General features: G+C 38.2%; 2 protein-coding genes across 4 annotated transcripts in view; one reads left to right on the top strand and one right to left on the bottom strand.

The window, feature by feature from the left end:
- Window positions 1-6,977, top strand: part of LOC107733121 (BTB/POZ domain-containing protein KCTD3-like) — a 10,261-nt gene extending 3,284 nt beyond the window's left edge. The window contains exons 8-18 of one of the 3 annotated variants that reach the window (XM_016544619.1): window positions 858-948; window positions 1,031-1,221; window positions 1,305-1,420; window positions 1,507-1,594; window positions 2,270-2,386; window positions 2,462-2,632; window positions 2,709-2,864; window positions 3,011-3,107; window positions 3,376-3,575; window positions 3,657-3,795; window positions 4,537-6,977. In XM_016544619.1, coding sequence (XP_016400105.1) covers window positions 858-948; window positions 1,031-1,221; window positions 1,305-1,420; window positions 1,507-1,594; window positions 2,270-2,386; window positions 2,462-2,632; window positions 2,709-2,864; window positions 3,011-3,107; window positions 3,376-3,575; window positions 3,657-3,795; window positions 4,537-5,122 — 1,952 coding nt within the window. In that variant the 3' untranslated portion in view covers window positions 5,123-6,977. The remainder of the gene's footprint in view (window positions 1-857; window positions 949-1,030; window positions 1,222-1,304; window positions 1,421-1,506; window positions 1,595-2,269; window positions 2,387-2,461; window positions 2,633-2,708; window positions 2,865-3,010; window positions 3,108-3,375; window positions 3,576-3,656; window positions 3,796-4,536) is intronic. The other 2 variants (XM_016544620.1, XM_016544621.1) reach the window with 2 other exon arrangements.
- A 2,932-nt stretch (window positions 6,978-9,909) lies between these two features.
- The window catches only part of LOC107733123 (Usher syndrome 2A (autosomal recessive, mild)), a 209,374-nt gene continuing 194,741 nt past the window's right edge, over window positions 9,910-24,542 (bottom strand). Inside the window, 13 exon segments of the mRNA XM_016544622.1 lie at window positions 9,910-9,919; window positions 9,962-10,667; window positions 11,778-11,987; window positions 12,579-12,644; window positions 13,851-14,086; window positions 15,054-15,137; window positions 15,252-15,428; window positions 15,576-15,793; window positions 17,319-17,557; window positions 17,686-17,892; window positions 21,286-21,607; window positions 22,514-24,033; window positions 24,113-24,340. Of these exon segments, the coding sequence (XP_016400108.1) occupies window positions 10,578-10,667; window positions 11,778-11,987; window positions 12,579-12,644; window positions 13,851-14,086; window positions 15,054-15,137; window positions 15,252-15,428; window positions 15,576-15,793; window positions 17,319-17,557; window positions 17,686-17,892; window positions 21,286-21,607; window positions 22,514-24,033; window positions 24,113-24,340 (3,597 nt within the window). The 3' untranslated portion in view covers window positions 9,910-9,919; window positions 9,962-10,577.

Below are 24,542 nucleotides of genomic sequence, written 5' to 3'. Positions count from 1 at the left end.
AAATCCTTTAATTATATATATATATATATATATACTTGAAACAAGAGTAAACAAGGGGGAAAAAAGAATTTCCACTGAGCATGAATATGATCTAAGATATTCTCAGTTTGTGTTAACAGTGTTTATAAACCTTGTTATGTAATATTTTTTTTATAATTTTATTGTGGTTTTTGAAATGTAGGAGAACTGTAGAACTGGGTTGGCCATAGCTGTCTCAATGCAGACTGGAGAACAGTATGTGCTTCATTCTGGTATGGTCAGGCAGAGGGGAGGGGAGTGGGGGAGGGGGGTGCCATGAAGACAAAGTATTCCCCTTACAAGCAGTGGTGCAGTATGGGTGAGGTCATCGTAAAAGGCCTTTTATATCCTCTGTGCCCAGCGAAGTCATGTGAGGAGAATGATGAAAGAGAGATGGAGAAAACAAGTTAATGGACAGGCCTTCCTTTGAACCATTTTATTGCATTTTGGTGCATTTATATATGGCAGGGCAAAATTGACTGAGTTCACATCACAGAGAATTTGGATAATAATTGTATAATAATTGACAGAACAGAAAAAAATGAAATATGTGTTTGCAGAGGATTTGTTGTAATGGTAGAAAAAGAAAGTGACGATAGCCACTAAAAACAGGCAACAGCCAGTATTAAAAAAATAAATAAATAAATAAAAACAACACATAATGAGCTTCTTGTTGTATCATATTATTACTTTTTTTTTGCATACATTTGAAACTTATTACTTGTTTTTAATAATATTTACTTAAATACTATGGAAGTCAATGGCTACCGTCAACATTTCAGCCTACTTGTGTTTCAACATACTAAGGTATTGTTTTGGTTTTTTTTCTATTACAATAGGATCACCAGTGGACCCTAGGAAGGTGCTGATTGTCGCTGGCCATCATAACTGGATTGTAGCTGCTTATGCACATTTTGTCATTTGCTACAGGTAAAGCTACAGCTCACATGACTTTGAAATATAAAATAATAAGAGTTATACTCACCATGGGTAGACTGTGATTGTTATTTAGGATAAAGGAATCATCAGGCTGGCAGCAGGTGTTTTCCAGCCCTTACCTGGACTGGGCCATAGAGCGGGTGGCCCTTAATGCAAAAGTCATGGGCGGCCCACATGGAGATAAAGACAAGATGGTGGCAGCGTCATCAGAGAGCAGCATTATATTGTGGAGTATCCAGGATGGAGGGAGTGGAAGTGAAATAGGTGGGAGGACAGAACAAAAATGAAATGCGAAGTCACTCATATGTGTCTATTTTGTGAGATAATGTTTCTTTGTCTTTGTGAAGGTGTGTTCAGTCTTGGAGTACCTGTTGACTCTCTGTTCTTCATTGGGAGTCAGCTGGTCGCCACCAGTCACACGGGGAAGGTGGGAGTGTGGAATGCCGTCACCCAGCACTGGCAGGTAAAGCTATTTAAATTTTATACTACATGCAAACATTATCAGGGTTCATATTTGATTACTTTATTTGCAATATATCGCTTGTACAGGTGCAGGATGTGGTGCCCATCACAAGCTGCGACACTGCTGGCTCCTTCCTCTTGCTGGGCTGTAACAACGGCTCAATTTACTATATTGGTAAGCTGCTTATCTTCTTCTAGATTGCATTGAATTTATTTTTAGATGACGTGAGTCGTTAATGAAACACCACCAAAAGTTTGGGGTCAGTAAAATTTTTGTTAAAGAAATTAATGCATTTACTTAGAAAGAGTGCATTACATCGATCAAAAGTGACAGTAAAGACATTTATGTTACAAATATTTCTATTTTGCATGAATGCTGTTTTTTTAAACGTCCTGTTATCAAAGAAATAATGATACATGGTTTTCCATAAAAATATTAAGCAGCACAACTGTTTTCAACACTGATAATAATAATAAATGTTTCTTGAGCACCAAATCAGCATATTAGAATGATTTCTTAAGGATCACGTGACACTGAAGACTGGAGTAATGATGCTTAAAATTCAGCTTTGCTATCACAGGAATACATTAGGTTTGAAAATATATTAAAATAGAAATTTAATTTCAAATTGTAATAATATTTAACAATATCACTAACAATATTACTGTTACTCCATTCAAAAACATAAAATCTTTTGAACAGTAGTGTATTTTAATTTTGAGTTAACTGTATTTAAATATGTACATTGCAAATGTATTAACATTTGAAATACCTCTAATATGTACTGCGTAATATGTTAAATGAGAAGATGATAAAGGAAAGACTTAACCATTTTCTCTCCACTCTCAGACATGCAGAAGTTTCCGCTGAGAATGAAGGACAATGACTTGTTGGTGACGGAGCTGTACCACGACCCATCGAATGATGCCATCACGGCCCTCAGTGTCTACCTGACTCCTAAAACCAGTACGTCCAACGATGGCTAATTAGTCTAACTAGGAACAATGAAGTGGTGAGTCTGACCAGTCACTGATCTCACAGGTGTGAGTGGGAACTGGATTGAGATCGCATATGGAACCAGCTCAGGGGCCGTGCGTGTCATCGTGCAGCATCCAGAGACTGTTGGATCTGGTCCACAGCTCTTCCAGACCTTCACTGTCCACCGCAGCCCTGTCACTAAGATTATGCTCTCTGAAAAGCACTTAGTTTCAGGTAAAAACTACTCGGAAATAGGACGATATAATGCAAAATGTTGGTGATCTATAAATTCGGTCTGTTTTTGTTGAAGTGTGTGCTGACAATAACCATGTACGCACATGGACGGTGACGCGCTTCAGAGGCATGATCTCCACTCAGCCAGGATCTACTCCGCTGGCCTCCTTTAAGATCATCTCACTGGAGGAGACGGAGAGCCATAGTGGCTATTCCTCTGGTAATGACATCGGTGAGAGACTTGTAAGGCTTGTAGCTTTCCACTGTATCGGTACAAACAGAACTGAAAAGCTGCTATTGTCCTCCATTATCCTGTGAGCTTAACTGCTGTTGTAAGCAAACCAATAAAATATCACTTCATCTGCTGTTTCCATTCAGGTCCATTTGGAGAGAGAGACGACCAACAGGTGTTCATTCAGAAAGTCATTCCTATTACCAACAAACTCTTTGTTCGCCTCTCCTCTACGGGAAAAAGGTACATTTTGAGACACATTTCATTCTTAGACGAGGTGCACACTGCATAATATGCTGAATAAATATCTCATTATTTACTGTTGCCTTAACATTGTACGTGTACTATTAAAAATGGTGACTTAATAATCCAAACAAAAATTTAAATTCTGTCATTATTTACCAATCCTCATGTCATTTCAAACCTGTCTTTCTTTGTTTTGTGGAACATGAAGATATTTTACATTTATTTGTTTTATACATTTATTAATCTTTTTATCCCTGTATTTCAGGATCTGTGAGGTGCAGGCTGTAGGTGGCACCACCATCACGTGTTTTACAGTACGAGAGTGTGAGGGCTCGAGCCGCATGGGCTCCAGACCCCGCCGTTACCTCTTCACTGGCCACGCAAACGGGAGCATTCAGATGTGGGACCTCACCACCGCCATGGACACGGTCAACAAGAGTGACGACAAGGCCAAGCGGGAACCAGGTCTGATTATTACTGTGGACAAAATAAGGAAAATAAATTGTCTATTTGATAAAGTTGTGAAATGATGTTACCTGTCTGCAGAGGTGGGAGGTCCAACTGAGGAGGAGCTGCTGAAGCTGCTTGACCAATGTGATTTGAGCACATCTCGCTGTGCCACGCCCAACATCAGCCCCGCCCCCTCTGTGCTGCAGCACAGCCGGCTGCGAGAGTCCTGCTCCAGGTACTGTAGTGCAAAGGCTTATTCACAAATCTGAATTTTAAAACAAAACTCTTCTTCAGTCAAAGTCTGAAATATTGTAGTGCAGTGATTTGGAGGCTAGTTGAACTTCTAATTGCTCAGATTCTGATTTTGCTGTCATTCTGGTATTCAAGCTCAAACAGTGATAAAATTCAGCACATATAAATAGCTTTGGTATAAAAAAAAGTTCACGTTTTATATTGATGTAAATAGACCTTAAAGGGATAGTATACCCAAAAATGTAAATTTACTCCATAGTGACCACAGCTGTCAAAACAGCCATACAACAGTGTGACTGATGCTATATTCCAAGTCTTCTTTATGTGACGAGACCAAAAAGTTTGTTTTTCACACACAAATCTTTGAAGACACAGATTAAAAAAAAAAATTACAAACGATTATGGCAAACACAAAAGATTATCAATGAATAACATCCTATATTTCAGTCCGTTCCTTAGAGAAAGCTTTCAGATGACTAAGATTACACTGCACATGATGCATGAGCTACTTTTTTTTGGCCTTTTTGAAGACAGCCTTGGTCACTGTGAAAAGTCGTATGGAAAAAAAGTTGCAAAAATATCAATTTAAATTCAAAGTAATATTGTAAACAAGTAATGTCAAAGTAGTATTTGCTTATTTCTTTGGGTAAACTATTCCTTTAATGTTCTTAATGAATTTTAAGATTACATTTGTAATCATTAAGCAACACAAAATTTTATTTAGTCATTTTTACAGTCTCCAGCTACAGGCTCAGGAGCCCATCCCTGAGACGGCCACTTATGGAGCCTTGCGGCCGTACCGAGAAAGCCCCTTGCTGGCCCGTGCTCGACACACCGAGAGCTTCCACAGCTACAGAGACTTCCACTGCTTAAACCTGACCAAGGCCCTGCTGGAGAACCACGGACAGTGCGGATCCATGGAGGATGAGATGCACCATTCAGCAGGAGAGAACAACGCTGAGGACCCCGACAAAAGGAACTCTACCATGGATCTTTGGGGGTCCAGACCATCTGAAACCCAGTCTTCAGCTGCACGCAAACCCCCAGACAGCCCAGGAGACCAGCAGCGAAGGGCCCATTTGATGGAGGAAGCGGCTGCAGACCCTAGACCAGATGGGGGCAGGAGGAGAGGGGCATTTGAAGCAAATTTTCTAAGCAGGAAAAAGGCCCCCCCAGTTCCACAACTGAGCCACCCACCAGCAGGAGCTGATGGAGGGAGCAGCGACTCGTCCAGCACCGCCTCACCCTCACCAACTAAAGTGTCCACATCCCCACGCCATCGCAAGGCTCCTGACGCTGCATGTGAGTGATGGTTCACACAGATTTGTCCTATGCAGAGGTCGTACCAGATACAATAATCAATGACAGGGAAAAGAAAGTAGTTGAATGGATGACTTCAAAAGTGAAGCGTTTCAGAATGTAGATGCGAAGGTTTGGCAGGATGCAAGCTGGCAGCTAAAAAAGAAACCTCACTCACTGTGGACAGATTTAAAGGGAAAATACACAGCATAAATATGTCAGTTTCACATGTCTGTTAACCGGTTGAAAGAATTTATTAAGCTTTTGTCAGACTGATGACGCTTCCACAATATGGACCTAATCCTCTCTTCACTGATTTTTCCAAGCTTAAATATGAGATACATTTACTTTTCATTCCTTTGAGAAAATTAACAAAGAGTGACTAGATTAATTATTCAGCCAGTTAGACTTTAGCTTTGTACACCTGTGCCTTTACTAAACATTTTTATTGTTTTTGTCCATTAAAGGGATAGTCCACCCTAAAATGAAAACGTGAAGAAAATTTGAATGAAGAATTTACTCACCCTCATGTCATTTAAAACCCACAGGACTTTCTTTTGTGGATCAGCAAAGGAAAAGTTTAACAGAATGTTTTGCTGCTCTCTTCTATATAATGAAGGTGGATTTAATACTTTATATTCAGAGCTCTGAGTAATAGAATTAAATGTATGTTACTATTGATAATCTTTTCTTGATAATCCTTCTTGACATTTGCTTTCATTGTATAGTAAAGATCAGTTTGACTACTTTCGTGTTCCATGAAAGAAAAAAAAAATCATACAGGGGTTGAAAGACTTTTCAGATTTTGAGTGGATTATTGCTTAAATGGTTTGCTATTCTCTTGTAAATGAAGTTGCTTTTTTAAAAAGTAGATTAGCATGCTGATGCTACTGGCCACTAACGGTACCTTCAAAACACTGTGATGCACTTTATTGTCTGTACTTACATTGAATGGACTGAACAGATGAACTTTAATGATCAGGTTTGACTCCACTGCTGTCGTGAAGGCAGCAGGAATCAGCAGCCTTTGACGGAATCTCTTTCTTTCTTCATTAATCCTTTCAGACGGGTTGCGCTCTCTGAACTTTCAGCATGCATCCGCAGGGGATTTTTACTTGCTCTATCCATTTTTGGGATTTATTCAGTGCCTTTTGCTAATTTGGATAGATGCTGCTGTGAGAAATCAAAACTGATTTAGCTTTTTTTTCTGTCTTTCTGATGTGAGGGTTAGTTGGATTATCACATTATGCAACTGATTTAAGTGAAGCGGATTCAGTTCTACTCACAGAATAAGACACTTATCAAGATGAAAAAAAGAAAAAAAAGAAGAGAAATGAAAAGAAAAGGTATATTTTACAGTTGCCAGATTTAAAGGTAATAATATACAATTAAAAATAGAAAAAAATGATTTTTTTTATTAATGGATTAGCTCTGTATTTAAAATGCTACAATACAAACTTCTAATGTCTAAATTAATCAACATGTGAATAATGTCATCATAACGTGTAATTTTATCATTTGCATTTCCACTTCTGTTAAGAATATACTGTCAAGAATTATTTATATTTGACATGAAGCTAATTTTGCATTCAAATGATGAGCATGGTCACTTTCTTTCCAGCCATTCCACTTTGTGTACAGGTTATATCCTGCCAGAGAAAATGTACAGTATATAGTGATTATTATTTTAATGGTAACTAAATGGAATCCTTTAACAAAGTACTTTATATAAAGGAAATGAGATCTTATTAATGCTATGCAATCAGTGTTAGTGCTGACAGTAGGCTACAAAGCCTGAAACTAAATAATGAATAACAGAAATGAATAGCAGAAAGTTATTTGGACAACAGCATGAAGCTAGAAAAATAAATTCAAATAAATAAAATAATACAAATAATTACCCCTTGGAAGATCTGCATGTTTCATTTCTCAAAATGATGTTGCATAAAATACTATAAAATGCTTCCAATTGACTTTTTAAAATGTCCTTTGTTGCTATGACTGGTTTGCTCCTAGGTGTAGTGATCTTGGTATCAAAATGGTATCAAGATATGAGTATTAATTAATTAAATGCATATTACTTAATCAGCTACTTATGTAATTTGCTCTCTGAGATGTTTCAGTGTTGGGGAATATTTAATTGACAAGAGTATGATTCTTTATGCTTGTTTTCAGAAATACGGTCACAAGCTGATTTTTTGTTTTCAGTCTGGTTACTGTATGATTTCATCTCCAGACAAGAGACCTTATCATTTCAATATGCAGCATAGTTATGTTTTATCAAACAAGACTGGCTTACCTGCTGCACAGATCATGACATGGCTACAAGAAGAAAGTTTGTTACTTGAAATATGGGGGGAAAAAATAGAATATGGTACATGCACTACAGATCGGTACTCAGCTTCTGTACATTCCCAGTGGCACAATAAAGAAACCAAACAGAGCTGCGTCTCAGACTATTAGATTTTTTTTAAATAAGCATGGAAACATCAATTAGTGCTGACAGTAGGCTACAAAGCCTGAAACTAAATAATGAATAACAGAAATGAATAGCAGAAAGTTATTTGGACAACAGCATGAAGCTAGAAAAATAAATTCAAATAAATAAAATAATACAAATAATTACCCCTTGGAAGATCTGCATGTTTCATTTCTCAAAATGATGTTGCATAAAATACTATAAAATGCTTCCAATTGACTTTTTAAAATGTCCTTTGTTGCTATGACTGGTTTGCTCCTAGGTGTAGTGATCTTGGTATCAAAATGGTATCAAGATATGAGTATTAATTAATTAAATGCATATTACTTAATCAGCTACTTATGTAATTTGCTCTCTGAGATGTTTCAGTGTTGGGGAATATTTAATTGACAAGAGTATGATTCTTTATGCTTGTTTTCAGAAATACGGTCACAAGCTGATTTTTTGTTTTCAGTCTGGTTACTGTATGATTTCATCTCCAGACAAGAGACCTTATCATTTCAATATGCAGCATAGTTATGTTTTATCAAACAAGACTGGCTTACCTGCTGCACAGATCATGACATGGCTACAAGAAGAAAGTTTGTTACTTGAAATATGGGGGAAAAAAATAGAATATGGTACATGCACTACAGATCGGTACTCAGCTTCTGTACATTTCCAGTGGCACAATAAAGAAACCAAACAGAGCTGCGTCTCAGACTATTAGATTTTTTTTTAATAAGCATGGAAACATCAACATTACAAACACAACTTTTACATTTCACAACTCTATAGCAACGATTGTCCATAAATGAGTGTACGAGACACCATAACTACACAAACTTCTGATTAATCTTAGAATGAGCTCTGTTTTATGGAAAAAATAATAATTAAAAATAAATTATTGCAACAATAAATAATACTGACAATTTTTTTAAAAAGTTCACGTAAAAATGTGTTTTTTAGGATAGTGCCGTTTCATTTTTGCTTATTTCTATGTGAAATAACAACTCGTGTATAATTAAATATATTCACACTTTACAGGTTTAAAACAACCTCTGTTAAAAAAAAACACATCCACATGTAACAATGATGACAATATCTGGAGTTGAACATTTAAGACACTTGATCCATTGGCATCATCACAAATGTGTTCACACTATTGTTCAGTCTAGCAGGCACAACACCACATTAGCTAACATTTCAATTAATACAGACAGTCTAGGACATGTCTAATGGATTGACTATCTTCCTCATTCATGTGTCTGTAGAGACAGAAGAGATAGACTTCCTCTCTATGTTGGCATGAATAATTTGGAGACTCAGTTCATTAATACTTTATGATTGTGGTAATATTTCATAGCTACACCGCCCGTCATAAGACTCCATTTAAAGTATTAATAATACAGTGCTATTTTCAGAACAGTTTGCCTCCTCTCTGCATCAGTGCTAAGCACATATTACAGCAAAAGATAATCTATGTCCGATAATAACATGTACAAGTATGAAATCAGACTAAACCCTATTAAAAAAAATCAAAAGTATATGCTGCTTATCCTGTACTGTAAGCCTTCACCTCCTCTAAAGTACTGATTAGGTATATGCAGCTATATCACACACTTTTTTTTTTTAGGTGGCACTAGTGGAAGTTCTGGCTCACTTGGTGCCCCCAATGCAGGGTAAGAACAACCAACAGTATGATATTAAATTAGTACAGTAAGATATTACATTTGTATAAATTAGTATTGTAAATCATAAAATGATTAAATAACAAAATGATTGATGTGATGATTTTTTATATAATATGTGACCCTGGACCACAAAACCAGTCTCGAGTCGCTGGGGTATATTTGTAGCAATAGCCCAAAAAACATTGTATGGGTCAAAATTATCGATTTTTCTTTTATGCCAAAAATCATTAGGATATTAACTAAAGATCATGTTCCATGAAGATTTTTTGTAAATTTCCTACCGTAAATATATCAAAACTTAATTTTTGATTAGTAATATGCATTGCTAAGAACTTCATTTGGACAACTTTAAAGGCGATTCTCTCAGTATTTGGATTTTTTTGCCCCCTGATTTCAGATTTTCAAATAGTTGTATCGCAGCCAAATATTGTCCTATCCTAACAAACCATACATCAATGGAAAGCTTATTTATTCAGCTTTCAGATTATGTATAAATCTCAATTTCGAAAAATTGACCCTTATGACTGTTTTTGTGGTCCAGGGTCACATATTATTTGCCATATAACACTTAAAAAAAAAAAAAAATATATATATATATATATAATATTTATTAATAATATTATTAATAAAATGATTGATGTGATGATGACGATGGACTGAAATGTCATCGTAACGAAAGATTTAAACACTTATTGTACCTAAAGCAATACTGCAAAATAATTATATATTTGTTTAAATAGAATAGAAGTTTATATTCAAAATCCACCTGGCTCAAAAATCGAGGGGAGCATTTCTGAATGACACTTCTGGGTCAAGGCTTGCGAGTATGAATATAGGCAAGCAGAGACAATGGGTGATACCTTGAAAATATGATATTCAACCAGACTTTTCTTTTAAACTAAATAAAAGAAAAGTATGAGCAGAATGTAATGTAAATAAATAAGTCATTCTAGGATTACAGCGGAAGCAATAAGGTGATGTCAGAGGTAGTCAACACTTAGCTGCAACATATAAATATGCCAATAAATGACATCTCTGACTAATAAAAAAAAAAGAAATTCATCATTATGAAATACAGCTAATTTCTAATTAAATTCCACTGCAATATTTTGTCTTGGTCAAACAAACCAAATGAAGATGATCTCCAAACCAATTTTATATTTTTATATATATATACGGTATTCATTTATAACTGCCACTGTCTTATTTTATTGTTGTAAATTTGATATTCACTCAGTTACATAATAGGTTGGAGAAAAACTATATTACCAAGAATGTTTTCCACAGTTGTGTGTGTGTGTGTTTATGATCGCTTTACAAGTGAGTGTCTGTAAACATGGTTTGCTCCTTCTTCACTGAGCTGTAGCTTTTAATCGTCTCCCCAAACTCCTCATCCCCAACATACTGCAAAAAACATAACAGTTATCATCAGCTATGATCATTCCTTCAACCAGGCAAACTGAATAGACTGTTGGTACACATCAGGAATGTTTATAAAAGTACATGTAAATATACAGAAGTTGTTTGCAACATTTGGACTTTTTACATGATTGTGATTGGTCATTTGTGGCATTCTAGAGATATATTTTATTCAATATTCTTGTATAATGTCCACTGAACTATAAATGGCCATTGTCCATGAAAACCATTTTCCCACACTACCATTCAAAAGTCAGTAAGATTTTTTGAAAGACATTTCTTATGTTCACCAAGGCTGCAGTTAATCAAAAATACAGTAAAAACAGTAATATTATGAAATTTTATTACAGTTTAAAATAAATGTGATTGGTCATTTGTGGCATTCTAGAGATATATTTTATTCAATATTCTTGTATAATGTCCACTGAACTATAAATGGCCATTGTCCATGAAAACCATTTTCCCACACTACCATTCAAAAGTCAGTAAGATTTTTTGAAAGACATTTCTTATGTTCACCAAGGCTGCAGTTAATTAATCAAAAATACAGTAAAAACAGTAATATTATGAAATGTTATTACAGTTTAAAATAAATGCATTCCATTTGAATACATTTTAAAACGTAATTTATTCCTGTAATGCAAAACTGATTAGTCATTTCTCCAGTCTTCAGTGTCACATCATCCTTCAGAAATCATTCTAATATGCTGATTTGCTGCTCAATGTTGAAATTTGTAATACAAGATTCTAGTATATGAATAGAAAGTTCAAAAGAACATCATTTATTGTAACAATGTAAAGTCTTTACTGTCACTTTGATCAACTGCATCCTTGCTGAATAAAAATATAATAAAAAAACAAAAAAAAACTCTTGAACAGTAGTGTACATATCTCTTTTATCACTTTGTATAATGTAATATTTTATCTCAAATAAACATCATATCCATTTATTTATTTACTTGTAAAGTTAGAACCCCTTTAAGGGCAACACAAGACCTCTCCACATCACTTTTTATTGTTTTTACGCACAGTAATGACTGACTGTACACTACCCCTTATAACAAAAGTTCTACATCATCATCACCATCATCTCACCATGCCGCTGTCAGTGCCGTGCAGGTCAGCGTCCCATGCTCCACCGCCCAGAGATTTCTTATCCTGCGTGTCGATCAGCTGACTAACACTCCGATGCAAGGAATTCTGGGAATAGGCATGGCTGAGCTGGCTCTGGCTGGGAACACGCAGTACAGACATGCTAGCCTGATAGCTGTGGTTGCTGGTGCCGATCTTAGTGTCAGTCAAACCCTGAAAACATGAAAACACACATGATATCAATATAAAGCACAAATACACACATAACTGCACACTCAGTCTGTCAATCGCATGCAGCAGAGACAGTCACTTCCAACTGATGAGCAAACGTCAACAATAAGCCACTAAATGAGAAGGGTTGTGCATTAATAAACATTGCAACCACTGCATGCAGTGCCACTCGACAGCAAAACAAACCCCAAAGCATAATGGAAAGTAAATGCAATCTCTAATAAGAATAGTAACACAGATAAAAAAAGAAATTTTGTATATTTTTGAATAAAAATGGAGAGAGGTGCTTGAACATGCAAATGGAACAAAAGACATTCGTGTCTGTAGCACAAAAACGTACACAAGTATTTGTAATTAGTATAAGAAACCGTAATAGTGACAGTTGCCTTGGCAAGTACCACTAATGAGGAAAAGGGCAAAACATGCCAATGCAGCAGGCCATAATCTATTCTGAAATACATCCCAGAGAGCCTGTACCTCAGTGTGCATGGCAAAACGCTTTAGTGTTATACTGCAGGAGGAGTCCGGTATATTGTCAAACTGGGAAGAGAAGAAAGAGAGGAGTGGGCTTACCATGGGTGCATCAGGCTGAAGCAGAGCAGTAGAAGCATGGTTAGAGCAGAGTTCAGAGGAAGGTCTCTGGAGCAGCAAGAACAGCGCAGGACAGAGAGAGTTAAAAAGACACACAGCAGATTTAAAGAGAAAGGCCACAGTTTAAAGGGATAGTTCACCCAAAAATCTAAATGTGAAAATCTGAAAATGGTCTCAATCTCAGGCCATCCAAGACGTAGATGAGTTTGTTTCTTTATCAGAACAGATTTGAAGAAATTTAGCATTACATCAGTTCACAGTTAACTGCTGGACTGGAGCCGTGTGGATTATTGTGATTTTTTTATCAGCTGTTTGGACTCTCATTCTTACGGCACCCATTCACTGCAGAGGACCCACTGGTGAGCAAGTGATGAAATGCAATGAAATTTCTCCAGATCTGTTCTGATGAAGAAAAAAAAACTCATCTACATCTTGGATGGCCTGAGGGATTTTAAGTCCATTTTAAATTTTGGGTGAACTATTCCTTAAAAGGTTGGGAGTGTTTATCTGGCTCTTAGCAACCAGACAGCAGCCAAGTTCAAATTTATTTGATCAGTCTTTACAGAAAAAAACTGTGAAATATTATTACATTTTCTATTTTAATACATTACTTTAAAAAAAAAAGTATTTTCGTGATGGCAAAGCTGAATTTTCAGCAGCCATTACTCCAGTCTTCCGTGTCACATGATCCTTCAGAAATCATTCTAATAGGCTGATTTGGTGCAACAAGAAACATTTCTTTCTATTATTAATTTTAACAAATTTTGTGGAAATTGTGATGCATTTTTTTCAGGATTCTATGATGAATAGAAAGAATCTTTTGTAACTATAAATGTTTTACTGTCACTTTTGATCAATGAAATACTTTTATTCAGGATATATTCATTTCTAAAAAAAAAAAAAAATCTTACTAACCCTATACTTTTGAATGGTAGTGTATAAATAGTAAGAGTAATATGCTAATCTGAACAGTCATTGCCTTTATGATTATGACATTGCCATACAATTGCAGTAGGAAGAGCAGTGTTATCACTCCCTCTTCTGGACATCTGAAGGAAGTGCATGATGCAGCTTTGAGTTCAAACATTTGTGCAAGCATAATTGAGAATGAAAAAAGAGAGTAATCTTTTGTATTTCACCTCTACAATCTAACATACACCTTTGCAAAAAAAATAAATAAAAAAAATGGTAGAACAAGTTAGAGCAAGCTTTACAGACCTAGTTAATTACCATTAGAAAATAATTTTCTCTCACCAGATAGGTGTCATTAGGCGGATACTTGGTACTTCTCCTCTGAAGGGGCACTATTGGAGGTCTCTCCCTGATGAAGGGGGGCTTGTTTAGGGCTCTTTTCAGCACCAGACCCATTAACAGAGCCAGCAGCAGCAGCCCCAGGAATGCCATAAGAATGATGAACCACAACTCTGTATAGAACTGGTATTCAGCCCCATTCAAACCTGTTTTACCTCCAGAACTCGACTCCACAGCATCTGTGGGGAACAGATGAGATGCTCAGATAAGAAAGCCCCCACAGAGAATGGATAAAAACATAATACAAATATTATATATATATAACTATTTAGTCTTAAATGGAAGGAGTTTACCAACTACTCCACAGCTAAGACAACTAGGTTTTACTCTCAATAATACAGAATAAAAAAGTAAATTCTCTTTTATTCATAATTAATAACCGTTTTATTAGTAAGAGTAAATTAAGATATGGATTCAAGTATCTCAGAACCTTACATTTTATTATGTGCACCATATGAGATACGTAAAAAATTGATATATTTAGAAATTTTCCATATTACACGGGAATGATCTATTTTTACATAGCATATCTTCAGCGTTTCACCACATGAAGGTCTGGAGCTTTGAAAGTAGTTAAAATACCTGCAACGAGACAACAAGGGCTGCTACATCCACAGATTTTGCTGTATTCATCCAGTGTGACTTAAACCATTTGTTATATTGAAATTCCTAAAGTGTTTTTTGTGTTTATTTACTCGCCAAAACCAATGGTGTGAACGGCACTTTGATGAAGATTATGAGTTTGCAACACTGATATTGGCTCTGCTCAGAAAGAATGGAGACACTGCCCGGTCACCTGCCAGGCCGGAGTAAACGTACCTATACCAGTGGCCGTGTTGTATTTAATGACAGGAGAGCTGGCACTGCCGCTGTCAGTGGTGCAGGTAACTTGAAATGCAAAGGCTGAAGAGAAAAGCGACAAAAGAGATGATGAGAGAAGGGCCCAAAGAAAGAACCAGTGAACTTCACAATAAGACAGGCCCAGCCAGAGGTCAAAGTATAACCATATGAGCATACTTTTATCAGAGGTGCGTGGGATGTGAACAGCACTTTGATGAAGATAATGAGTTTGCAACACTGATATTGGCTCTGCTCAGAAAGAATGGAGACACTGCCCGGTCACCTGCCAGGCCGGAGTAAACGTACCTATACCAGTGGCCGTGTTGTATTTAATGACAGGAGAGCTGGCACTGCCGCTGTCAGTGGTGCAGGTAACTTGAAATGCAAAGGCTGAAGAGAAAAGCGACAAAAGAGATGATGAGAGAAGGGCCCAAAGAAAGAACCAGTGAGCTTCACAATAAGACAGGCCCAGCCAGAGGTCAAAGTATAACCATATGGGCATACTTTTATCAGAGGTGCGTGGGATGTGCAGAGAGCTGTGGAAGCCGCTGTAGATGCGCAGGTTGTTCTCGGTTAGGCTGTATTCTCTCAGAGGCCCGTTCAAAGAGAAAGAGCCACTCCAGTCCACAAACACTGTGGTGATGTTACTGTGCACCACAAATGGCTCTTTATATTGAGGAGCTACAAAGAAATCACAAGAGAGGAGTTTGATTTAGGTGCCATCATTTTTGAAAAAAATTTTGGTAAAAGGAATGACTTGTATGGCATTTCTAATTTGTTAGCAACATATAATCAGAGCCATACGAGAGTCCCAAAGAGAGTCATTACATTCTTTGAGTGTGGTGATGGAGACCCAGTCAGACGCAGTGCTGCCCATGTTATTGTAAGACACTACACACAGCTCATAGTTGGCATAGGGCAGTAGGCCAGTGATGTTGAAGCTCTGTCCCATTCCAAAGAACTTGATCTCCACAGGGCCGACGACACAGGTTACAGGGACAGGCTGCAGCGGCTGAGGGCAGGATGATCGCACGTGGAGCTCACAGCTACAGAGATGAAAGTGAAAGGGACAAATATTTATGCTTTAGTACAACCTTAATACACTACCATTCAAACGTTTGGGGTCAGTATGATTTCTTTTAAAATAAATTAATACTTTTATTCAGCAAGGACAGATTAAACTGATCAAAAGTGACAGCAAAGACTTTTATACTGTTACAAAAAAGGTTTCCACAAAATATTCAGCAGCACAACTCTTTTCAACTTTGATAATAATAAAAAAAATTACAAAAAATAATAAAAAGTGTCCTGAGCGCCAAATCAATGTATTACTACAAAATGAATTTTGAAGGATCATGTGACACTGAATACTAGGAATAAATTATATTTTAAAATACATTCAAAAAGAAAACTCATGTCATAATATCAGTTAGACTTTATTTTGATTAAATAATTGCAGCATCGGTGAGCATAAATTACTTTCAAAAATATTTAAAAAAAATCCTGATCTGATCCTGGCCCAATATGTAAGATTTTTTTATTAAAATATCCAAAAACCACTAGAACAGTGTTATATATTTTGCTGACTTGTGTACTTACATTATCCCAGATGTTTCGAAGAATGTTTAAATCCAGAGAAATAAGCAATTTTAACTAGTGACACGGACCATAGTGTCATTGTGTCGCCTGCCAATGACGTCATAACCCCTCGATTTCCGGTTTTGTTTTGTAGAAAACATGGAAACACCAAAGACGCTTTAATATGTTGTGCATTTTATTAGACAGGTGACGACCGCACAGAGTAGCATTATAACAGAACTTTCAAACGTATCTAGTATGATAAAACAGCGCTGCTTTACCCCACATACGCACGACCGGAAGGAGCAGAAGCGCTAAAGTGTGGCATAATAAAAGCTCAGCTGCTTTCAAGCCGTGTGTCACTCTCGTCTCTCATTAGCAATTGCTTCAGCGACCTCGTAAATCTTTAATACATTAGTTCATCCATGAACATGATTTGTGCCTGAATCCCGTCAGATTTCGTCGGCTGTGGGGATGAAGATGACAACTCCCATGATTCCACACTCAGTAACAGCGTCATCAAACTACGCCTTTGTATCTTTGTTTGTTTTGAATACGCGCCCTCTAGCGGTGAAAACTTACATATTGTACCTTTAATATTTATATCTTAATGGTGAAGTGGGTAATTTTGCTGCTAGTGGCACCAAATGGATTTCCTCAGTCCTGCCCCAAACTCATGCCATTGGTTGTTGTGTTGCTAGGCCAAACTGCTCAAATGAACAGGGCAATATTTTGATGATTTGAATACTTGAGAAAATATTTTAACATTTTAGAAATCACACACTTCAGCCTTATATTAATATACGGTTGTTGTGTTGCTAGGCCAAACTGCTCAAATGAACAGGGCAATATTTTGATGATTTGAATACTTGAGAAAATATTTTAACATTTTAGAAATCACACACTTCAGCCTTATATATTAATATAAATTTTTTGCCTAATGATTATATTAAGTTATCTATTTATTATATTATGCAAAATACATATTTTTACCTTTCAATGATGCCATTGGGCTGAAGAGGCATGTCCCACTCCACCAGAGCTGAGCGGGAGGTAAGGGCGATTAGATGTGGCAGGGGCTGCTGGGCAGGGGCAGAGGCCTGGGTGCGGAGCTCATTTAAGGGACCTCGGCTGCAGCACAGGAAACAGGTGCAGGCCTCCACACCTACAGAATACACAGTGAAGGGCCTAAGACCGTGGAGAGTTTGCTGGTGGGACGTCCCCTCAGACAGCTGCAGATACAGATATGAAAGCGTTAGTTCCAGTTTTGTACTATAAATTCTAATAATCTAAATCCTCAGTTTCTTATATGTAGTTGGTATATGTATATGTAAGAATACATATATTGTACTTGATGTACCAGCTGGTATGAGTCTTTGTTTTGTGCAAAGACTCTGTAGAGGCTGACAATGCCATTTGGCTTGGTGGGTGGGCTGATATCCACCACAGCTGAGGTGGCGTGGATGTGCAAGAATTTAGGCGGGCTCAACCCCGCTGGAGGAGCTGGACCTGTGCGACCTTGAGCCCAGGGGCTACCAGCACGACCTGCTGAGTTTACAGCCCACACCTAGATGGTCAAAATTAAACAACACACGAAATCAGGCATTTAATTACATGTATGTATGTATGTATGTATGTATATATATATATATATATAATCTAAAATAATAATAATTATTAGTAATTATTATTAATAAAGTTATAAAATAAAAAATGTTATTATTTTTTATTATTATAACATAGTACACATACATTAAAAAACAGTTCAAACTACTTCACAGGTCAGAATGTGCAAAAAACATCATGAAAAATAACAGTAAAAGCATAAAATAAATAAAAACGAGGAAGTGGGGAAAATGGATATAATGACAAAAAAAAGAGAAAATGAAAATAATGAAAACTAACTTACAAAAAAAACCCCTTTGTATTCATTTAAAAAATTTTAAACTTGGAGCGTGTCTTATTTAAATATTAAAGGGGAAACTCTCCACTGGCAAGATGGCCTTTTAATAAAACTTGGTTGTCTATGCAGTAGAAATGTATTTCCATTTTTTTTTTTTTATCAGTGCAATACGAAAAAAGAAAACAGAGAAAAGGGGGCTTTGGCATATTCCATTTTGCTAGAAACTTCAACACTCATAATGCACTTTTGATTTTGGCGGCACCCCTCTGTTGCGCTGTTGAGAGTACACATTGTTCATACTACTGACATAAAGCTGGCTGAAAAAATATCCTTTAAATTTATTTCACAACAATTTTGCTTTTTTGAGAGCTTCTTCTCTAATTTTTACTACTTGCTAGACCACAGCTCTAATATGTAGCATAATTTTTTCTGTGCTGTTTGAGTCACCCTACCTTTTTTTCGAGACCCACTGGTATAGATATGCACGAGAAAAGAAAGGAAATTTAGTGTGCAAAGCTACAGGTGAGTGTATCGAGACGCCTGTGGTCTCTCTCACACCTGCAGGGCCGATAAAAGACCGGATCTGATACCGACACCAGCTCTGAAATGGCCCAGCAGACAGAACAGAGACTCGGCACCATTCTCCTCTTAAAGAGGAGTCACCTTCACCTGATGAACCTACCTGGCGCCTTTTGCAAAAGGAAACTACCCATTCAACTACTTTGAGGAGTCAGTAGTCTTGCACTCTCGAAGCCCTGCTGTCATTAATAGCCAAAACATCAGCATCCATTACAGAATCACTCCGGCCTGAATCTACATGAAAATTAAATTTCACCTTCATCAAGGAGTAAATGAACACATGGAAAGGTGAAGTAATCTTATTTACTAGACGAGCTGTTTGTATAATTACACAGAAAGAGTAGGAAAAGGTCAGCTGGGGTCGCTATTTGCATGAGTAAGTAATTTGTAGATTGTCAGTTATAATCGCAGCGGCAGATGGATGTTCCTGTGGATAGGGTTAAATTAGCCTCAATAATAGGCAATTACATCGTGATCAATCCAGATGATAGATCTAAGTGGCAATTCACATGGACTGCACGAGACACTGGCTGATTTCACATTCCCATACGAACCCATTCCACTGCCAAAGTGACGACTAGACGTGTTGAAGCGCAAAGCGGGAGACAGAGGTGTTGCAGGGTGACAGAAGAGAAAGAGGGCGGTCACGGAAACAGCCTCTTGTCACCCAAAGTGAAAAAAGGTCACGTTGGCAGTAAGACAGTGAGGAAGAAAGAGTGACGGTTCGCTTGTGCCAAAAAGCGGCGTTATGAATGAGTACAGGACAAAGAAATGCGATAACCTTAATTTTTCACTGATAAATCTTTCCGATTCCCGGATAGGAATTTTGAGAAAAGAGATATGGGCGCTACGTTTTAAAGTGGAGTCAGCCAGGACATCTTCATGCCCTTGTATGCGGTGCAGACGTTTTATTGCCACCGAAGCACTTGCATACAGAGCTGTAATTAACGCGGGAAAATAAAACTATTTCATGAGCGAGCTCTAATGGATGTGGGTGTACACCGCTAGGACTGAATCTGCCCGGAGACAGGTCCTCATTGGCTGTGGCCACGCCCCCAGTCATGGACACGGGGCCAAGAGTTCCCTTTTCTGTTATGAGCACTAGGCTAATTAAGATTTGACATAAACGTGTCAATAAAATATGTAGCCTCTTAACATGGGATGGGTTTGATTTCACAGGGACACATGCCCTTGTGTGAGAACGAGTAAAATGAAACACAACAAAAAGGGAGACTCCATGACATTAGGACAAAAACATTAAAGAAAGTGGTAGTCCCGACTCCCTCAAACACTGAACGGTCAACAAACAGCAATTTATACTGTTAAATAAGCAGACATAGACATAAGCTCAATGACGCTTCCAGGATAGTTAGCAACCTCCCCGGGGAAAGCCAATAGGTATTAAAATGTCTTTCCAATACTTGTACATTTGGGAGGCCTAACAACTAATTCAATGGCTTCGATCGTAATCGTCAGCATTCAGCCAGGCCCAGATTAATGGCCCCGTCGCTTGTCCGTCATCACTCAGCTCCGCCCACCAGCTGTCATAAATTACCGCTCATAAATAAGATGGAACAATCAGGCAAACTCTATCAATTTAGTCCTGATCAGCCCACGCCTCTCAGGCCTGACAGTCAAATGCTAATGTTATTTTGCTCCAAAGGCTAGGCTGTCAATTAAGAAAGGTCTCGTAAAGCGATAGCGGTGCGATGAATATAGTGAGTTAGATTAAACGCCTGTCTATGTGAATGAGAGAGTATAGATGAGCAGAAAGTTAAACACAACAGCAACAAATAATCATGCTAATTAATATATTCCTTGAGGACAAGTTTATATGGCAGATTTAATCGTGTTTATTTAAATGATTACGCTAAAATATTATGTATCATAAGAATAAAGTATGAAGTATCACAAAGTCTAGAGGAATGATTTTATATTCAGGATGCATCATGCAATAGACAGACTTGCAGCAGTGTTTATATTGTTAACTAAAACTAAAACGATTTAAAAAAAATTTTGTTAATTAAAATAAAGCTGAAATAAAATAAATTACATAAACATTAGATGAAAAACTTAAAAATCTTAAATGAAAATTAGAAATGCTGTCTTGGCAACTAACAGAAATAAAACAGGTTTAAGTTACTAAAAAAGTACTAAAATGACAAACTATATAAATACTATAATCTAATATAAATCGTACACTGTAGTATTTATAATATTGTATAAATAACACTGACTTAAAGCGACAACCTAGCAACCATTCAGAACACCTTAGCAAATGTATGGCAACCCTCTGTCAAATATCCACAAGCTTACAGACAGTCACATTTTCTTGAGAAAATATAAAAAGTATGTTCATTCTTTGTGTAATATAACAATTTAGGTATAAAAAGTTAAAATCAAATTCACCAATGACAGTCGATTCTGAAATTAGCAACGTAAAATTCATCTGAGTGAAATGAGAAAAAGCGGTGTGACCTGGTATTCGTAGGATGTGTAGGGCAGGAGTTTGTCATCATGGCAGGAGGTTGAGGAGTTGTGGTAGACCAGTGTAGTTACAGATCGGCTTTCCTTGTCTAAAGCGTGTTTTCGGTATAGCTCGTAGTTTAAAAGTTTCCCATTCGGCTCAGCTGGAGGAGACCAGGACAGCAGAAAGACTGTCTGTATGCCCTTAGGGTTAGTTTGCAGCTCCAGCAGCGGGGCAGGTTGTCCAGCAGGAGGCGACTCAAGCGTCTGTATTGAAGACCAGTCACTAGCAGCGCAGCCTAACAGGGTGCAGGCCTCCACTCTTACCTCATACCTGCAAAAATACGCAAACAAATAATAAAAATAAATATTAAATAAATAATTTCTAAAAATAAAGAATAACAATAGGTAAAAAAACATTGATAGGGCATATATGAAAATAAATAATACATTACGCCAAATATATAAATAATAATCAAACACTTTTTTTCCCCCTCAAAATATCAATGTACAATGCTTTTTTACCTCAGTTTCATCAGTACCATTTTTTTATTGGATTTTGAATATTTAGGTATATAAACAATTTTTGTGCTTATCCTAGTAAAACGTGCTGTTATTTATCAACAGTATAGACAACGGACAGTTTTGTCCTTCAGAAGGTCACCAGCGATGGACTGAAGGAGAAAAGGGAGAGAAGAGAGGAGAGCAGGAGAATAAAGGGAAGGTCGTCTGAAAGAGGCAATGAGTGGCGAGTTGATAATGCTGATGAACCATTATCATCACCCCACTTATCTGGATTTTCACTTCAACATACGTATACAGCTCCAGACTTTAGTCATCCCTCATTTGAGTGCCTCCTCCATCTGACCGTCTTTGTCTATGCCAAGGATGGAAACATTAGAAAAGGCTCAAGGTTGACTCCCTCCCCCTCTAAGATTATCTCTCTCCTTTTCTTCCTTCTCTCATTTGGTTTTATCAGTGTGTCTGTCTTTAGTGCAGCAACAGAAAAATTCTGACCAGCTAATTGAGATTAAGATTTGCAGCTAGACATATTTATCAGGTATTAATTAAAGAAAATATCTACTTACAATTGTATTTAAAGATGCTTTAAGTACTCTGTTAGTTGTTTATTTATCTATCTTCAGCCACAAATGTTAGGTGTTGCCTTACAATATACCTTTCATGCCCAAATTCCCTCACCCTGAGTAAACGGTGTCAGTGCTGCATGCTGGTATTTTACCTGTAGTAGGCCTTTAGTGCAGTAAGGGAGAAGCTCTGGCTCTGAAACGCACTGTGGTGTGAAGCGAAAATGAAGCGTTTCACGTCGGGCTCAGCTGGGTCCCGTGTGTAAAGCGAGTAGCTGATGATGACCCCATTAGGTCGTGCAGGGGTATCCCACTGCACCATAATGCTGAATGGCCCTAGAGCCTGCAGTCTGGGGGGAGCCACACCAGAGGGCGCTGAAGGCTGCGTCCTGGCCACAGTTGGCAGACTGGTAGTGGCTCCTTGACTGTTATTGGCAGTGATGGTGTAGCTGTACGCGACGCTTGGAAGTAAGGTGAAGTCATGGTAACGGGTGTCCATGCCAGTGTAAATGAGGCTCCCATTTCGACGGAGCTCGTATCCTATGATTACTCCATTGGGCTGGATGGGCTCTCTCCACGTGACCTCAACCGATTCAGGGCCTGTGACTTTTAGAGATGGGGCAGGCATCCCTGAAGGTGGTGCTTCTCTTGTCAGGACTGAAGTGGGCGAACTGGCAGTGCAGCCGCCATTGGTGCAAGCCATCAAGATGATGATGTAGGAAACATGTGGCTGTAGATCCAAAACCTGTGCACTTAACTGTTTCCCTCGGTAGACCTCCTCATCTTCAATTTTGAGAATATACACCACAGTCTCACCATTCTGGATGGATGGAACAGACCATGACACATTGAGTGAATAGGAAGTGACATCAGACACCGTAGGCAGCTTTACGTTGGCAGGGGCGGATTCTAATGTCCTGATCTGCGTCGGCTCACTGGTAACACACCCAGCCACGGTGCAGGCAATGACTGCGTAACTATAGAGAGTGTATGCAGTTAAATCCACATCAGTGTAGTTGAACACACTTGAGTCGAAGCTGAAATGGAAGCCAACGTTGCCTCTCTGAATCCTGTAAGTCAGAAGAACACCATTGGGCTCCAAAGGAGGCGTCCAAGCTACGAAGACTTCATTAGGCTTGCCCTCTACATGACTGACAGCTGGAGGAGCCAATCCTCTAGGAGGAGCTTGTTTGGTTTGAACTGTGAGCCACGGGCTATTGGTATATCCTGCCGCGTTAGATACGCGCACTCGAAACTTGTACCTGCTCCAGGGTAAAAGTCCAGACATATTATAAAAGAAGCTGTTAGCTTGGGTGTCGTTCTGGATGAACACAATCTTGGCTCTCATTGAGTCATCTTCATCACTCCGTACCCTGCCATCCTCTAGACTTACAGCCAGAACCTGGTACTGCAGGATCCTGCCATTGGGGTGGGTGGGTGGATACCAGCGGAGCTCCACGCTGCGGGATTGAACCTGCTGTACCGTAGGAGCCGGTTGAGAGGACGGGGCGGCCTCCTCGGTGGTTACTCGTTGAGGTGCAGTCCTTGTACAGCCCGCTTCGGTGCAAGCTTCGAGAACGAGCGTGTACACAGTGTAGGGTTCCAGACGGCGGAACAGGAATTGACGTGCAAGCCCGCTGAACTCCAAGTTTTCCTCATTGAAGATATTGTACATCTGTGGAAATAAATATGTTACATGATGGCAGATTCTGGAGAGTGATATTGCAATGTTACCATCATTGAGAGGAGCATACTTTGATGACTCCATTTGGAGAGGCTGGTTCAGCCCACTGTAGAAGCAGCGCTCGGCCATGTTCTCTCTTCTCCACGCTGAAGTTAGCCAGGCCACTTGGAGAGGCTTCAAGGGTCTGAACGGTGGTCCAAGGACTAGGCACCTGACCTGCTCCATTAACTGCTTCTACACGCACATTATATGTGGTATATGGCTCCAACCCAAAGACATGAGCCTGAAAAATTTTACCCTACAACACAAAAGACACAAATATAGTTAGCATATACAGTGAGTATAGAAAAGCATCACCCCCCTTTAAAATAATCAAATTTTGTTGCTTTGCAGCCTGAAATGAAGATGGACAGAGTTTTTGTTTTATCCAGCTGTATTTACTCATCCAAGTGAAATATATAAGACCAACATGTCAGAAAAAAAAAAAAAACAACAGAATC

This window comes from Sinocyclocheilus rhinocerous, unplaced genomic scaffold (genome assembly GCF_001515625.1).
Source record: "Sinocyclocheilus rhinocerous isolate Xijiao unplaced genomic scaffold, SAMN03320098_v1.1 scaffold8, whole genome shotgun sequence".
Classification (NCBI taxonomy): domain Eukaryota; kingdom Metazoa; phylum Chordata; class Actinopteri; order Cypriniformes; family Cyprinidae; genus Sinocyclocheilus; species Sinocyclocheilus rhinocerous.
This window is presented reverse-complemented; position numbering and strand designations above follow the sequence as displayed.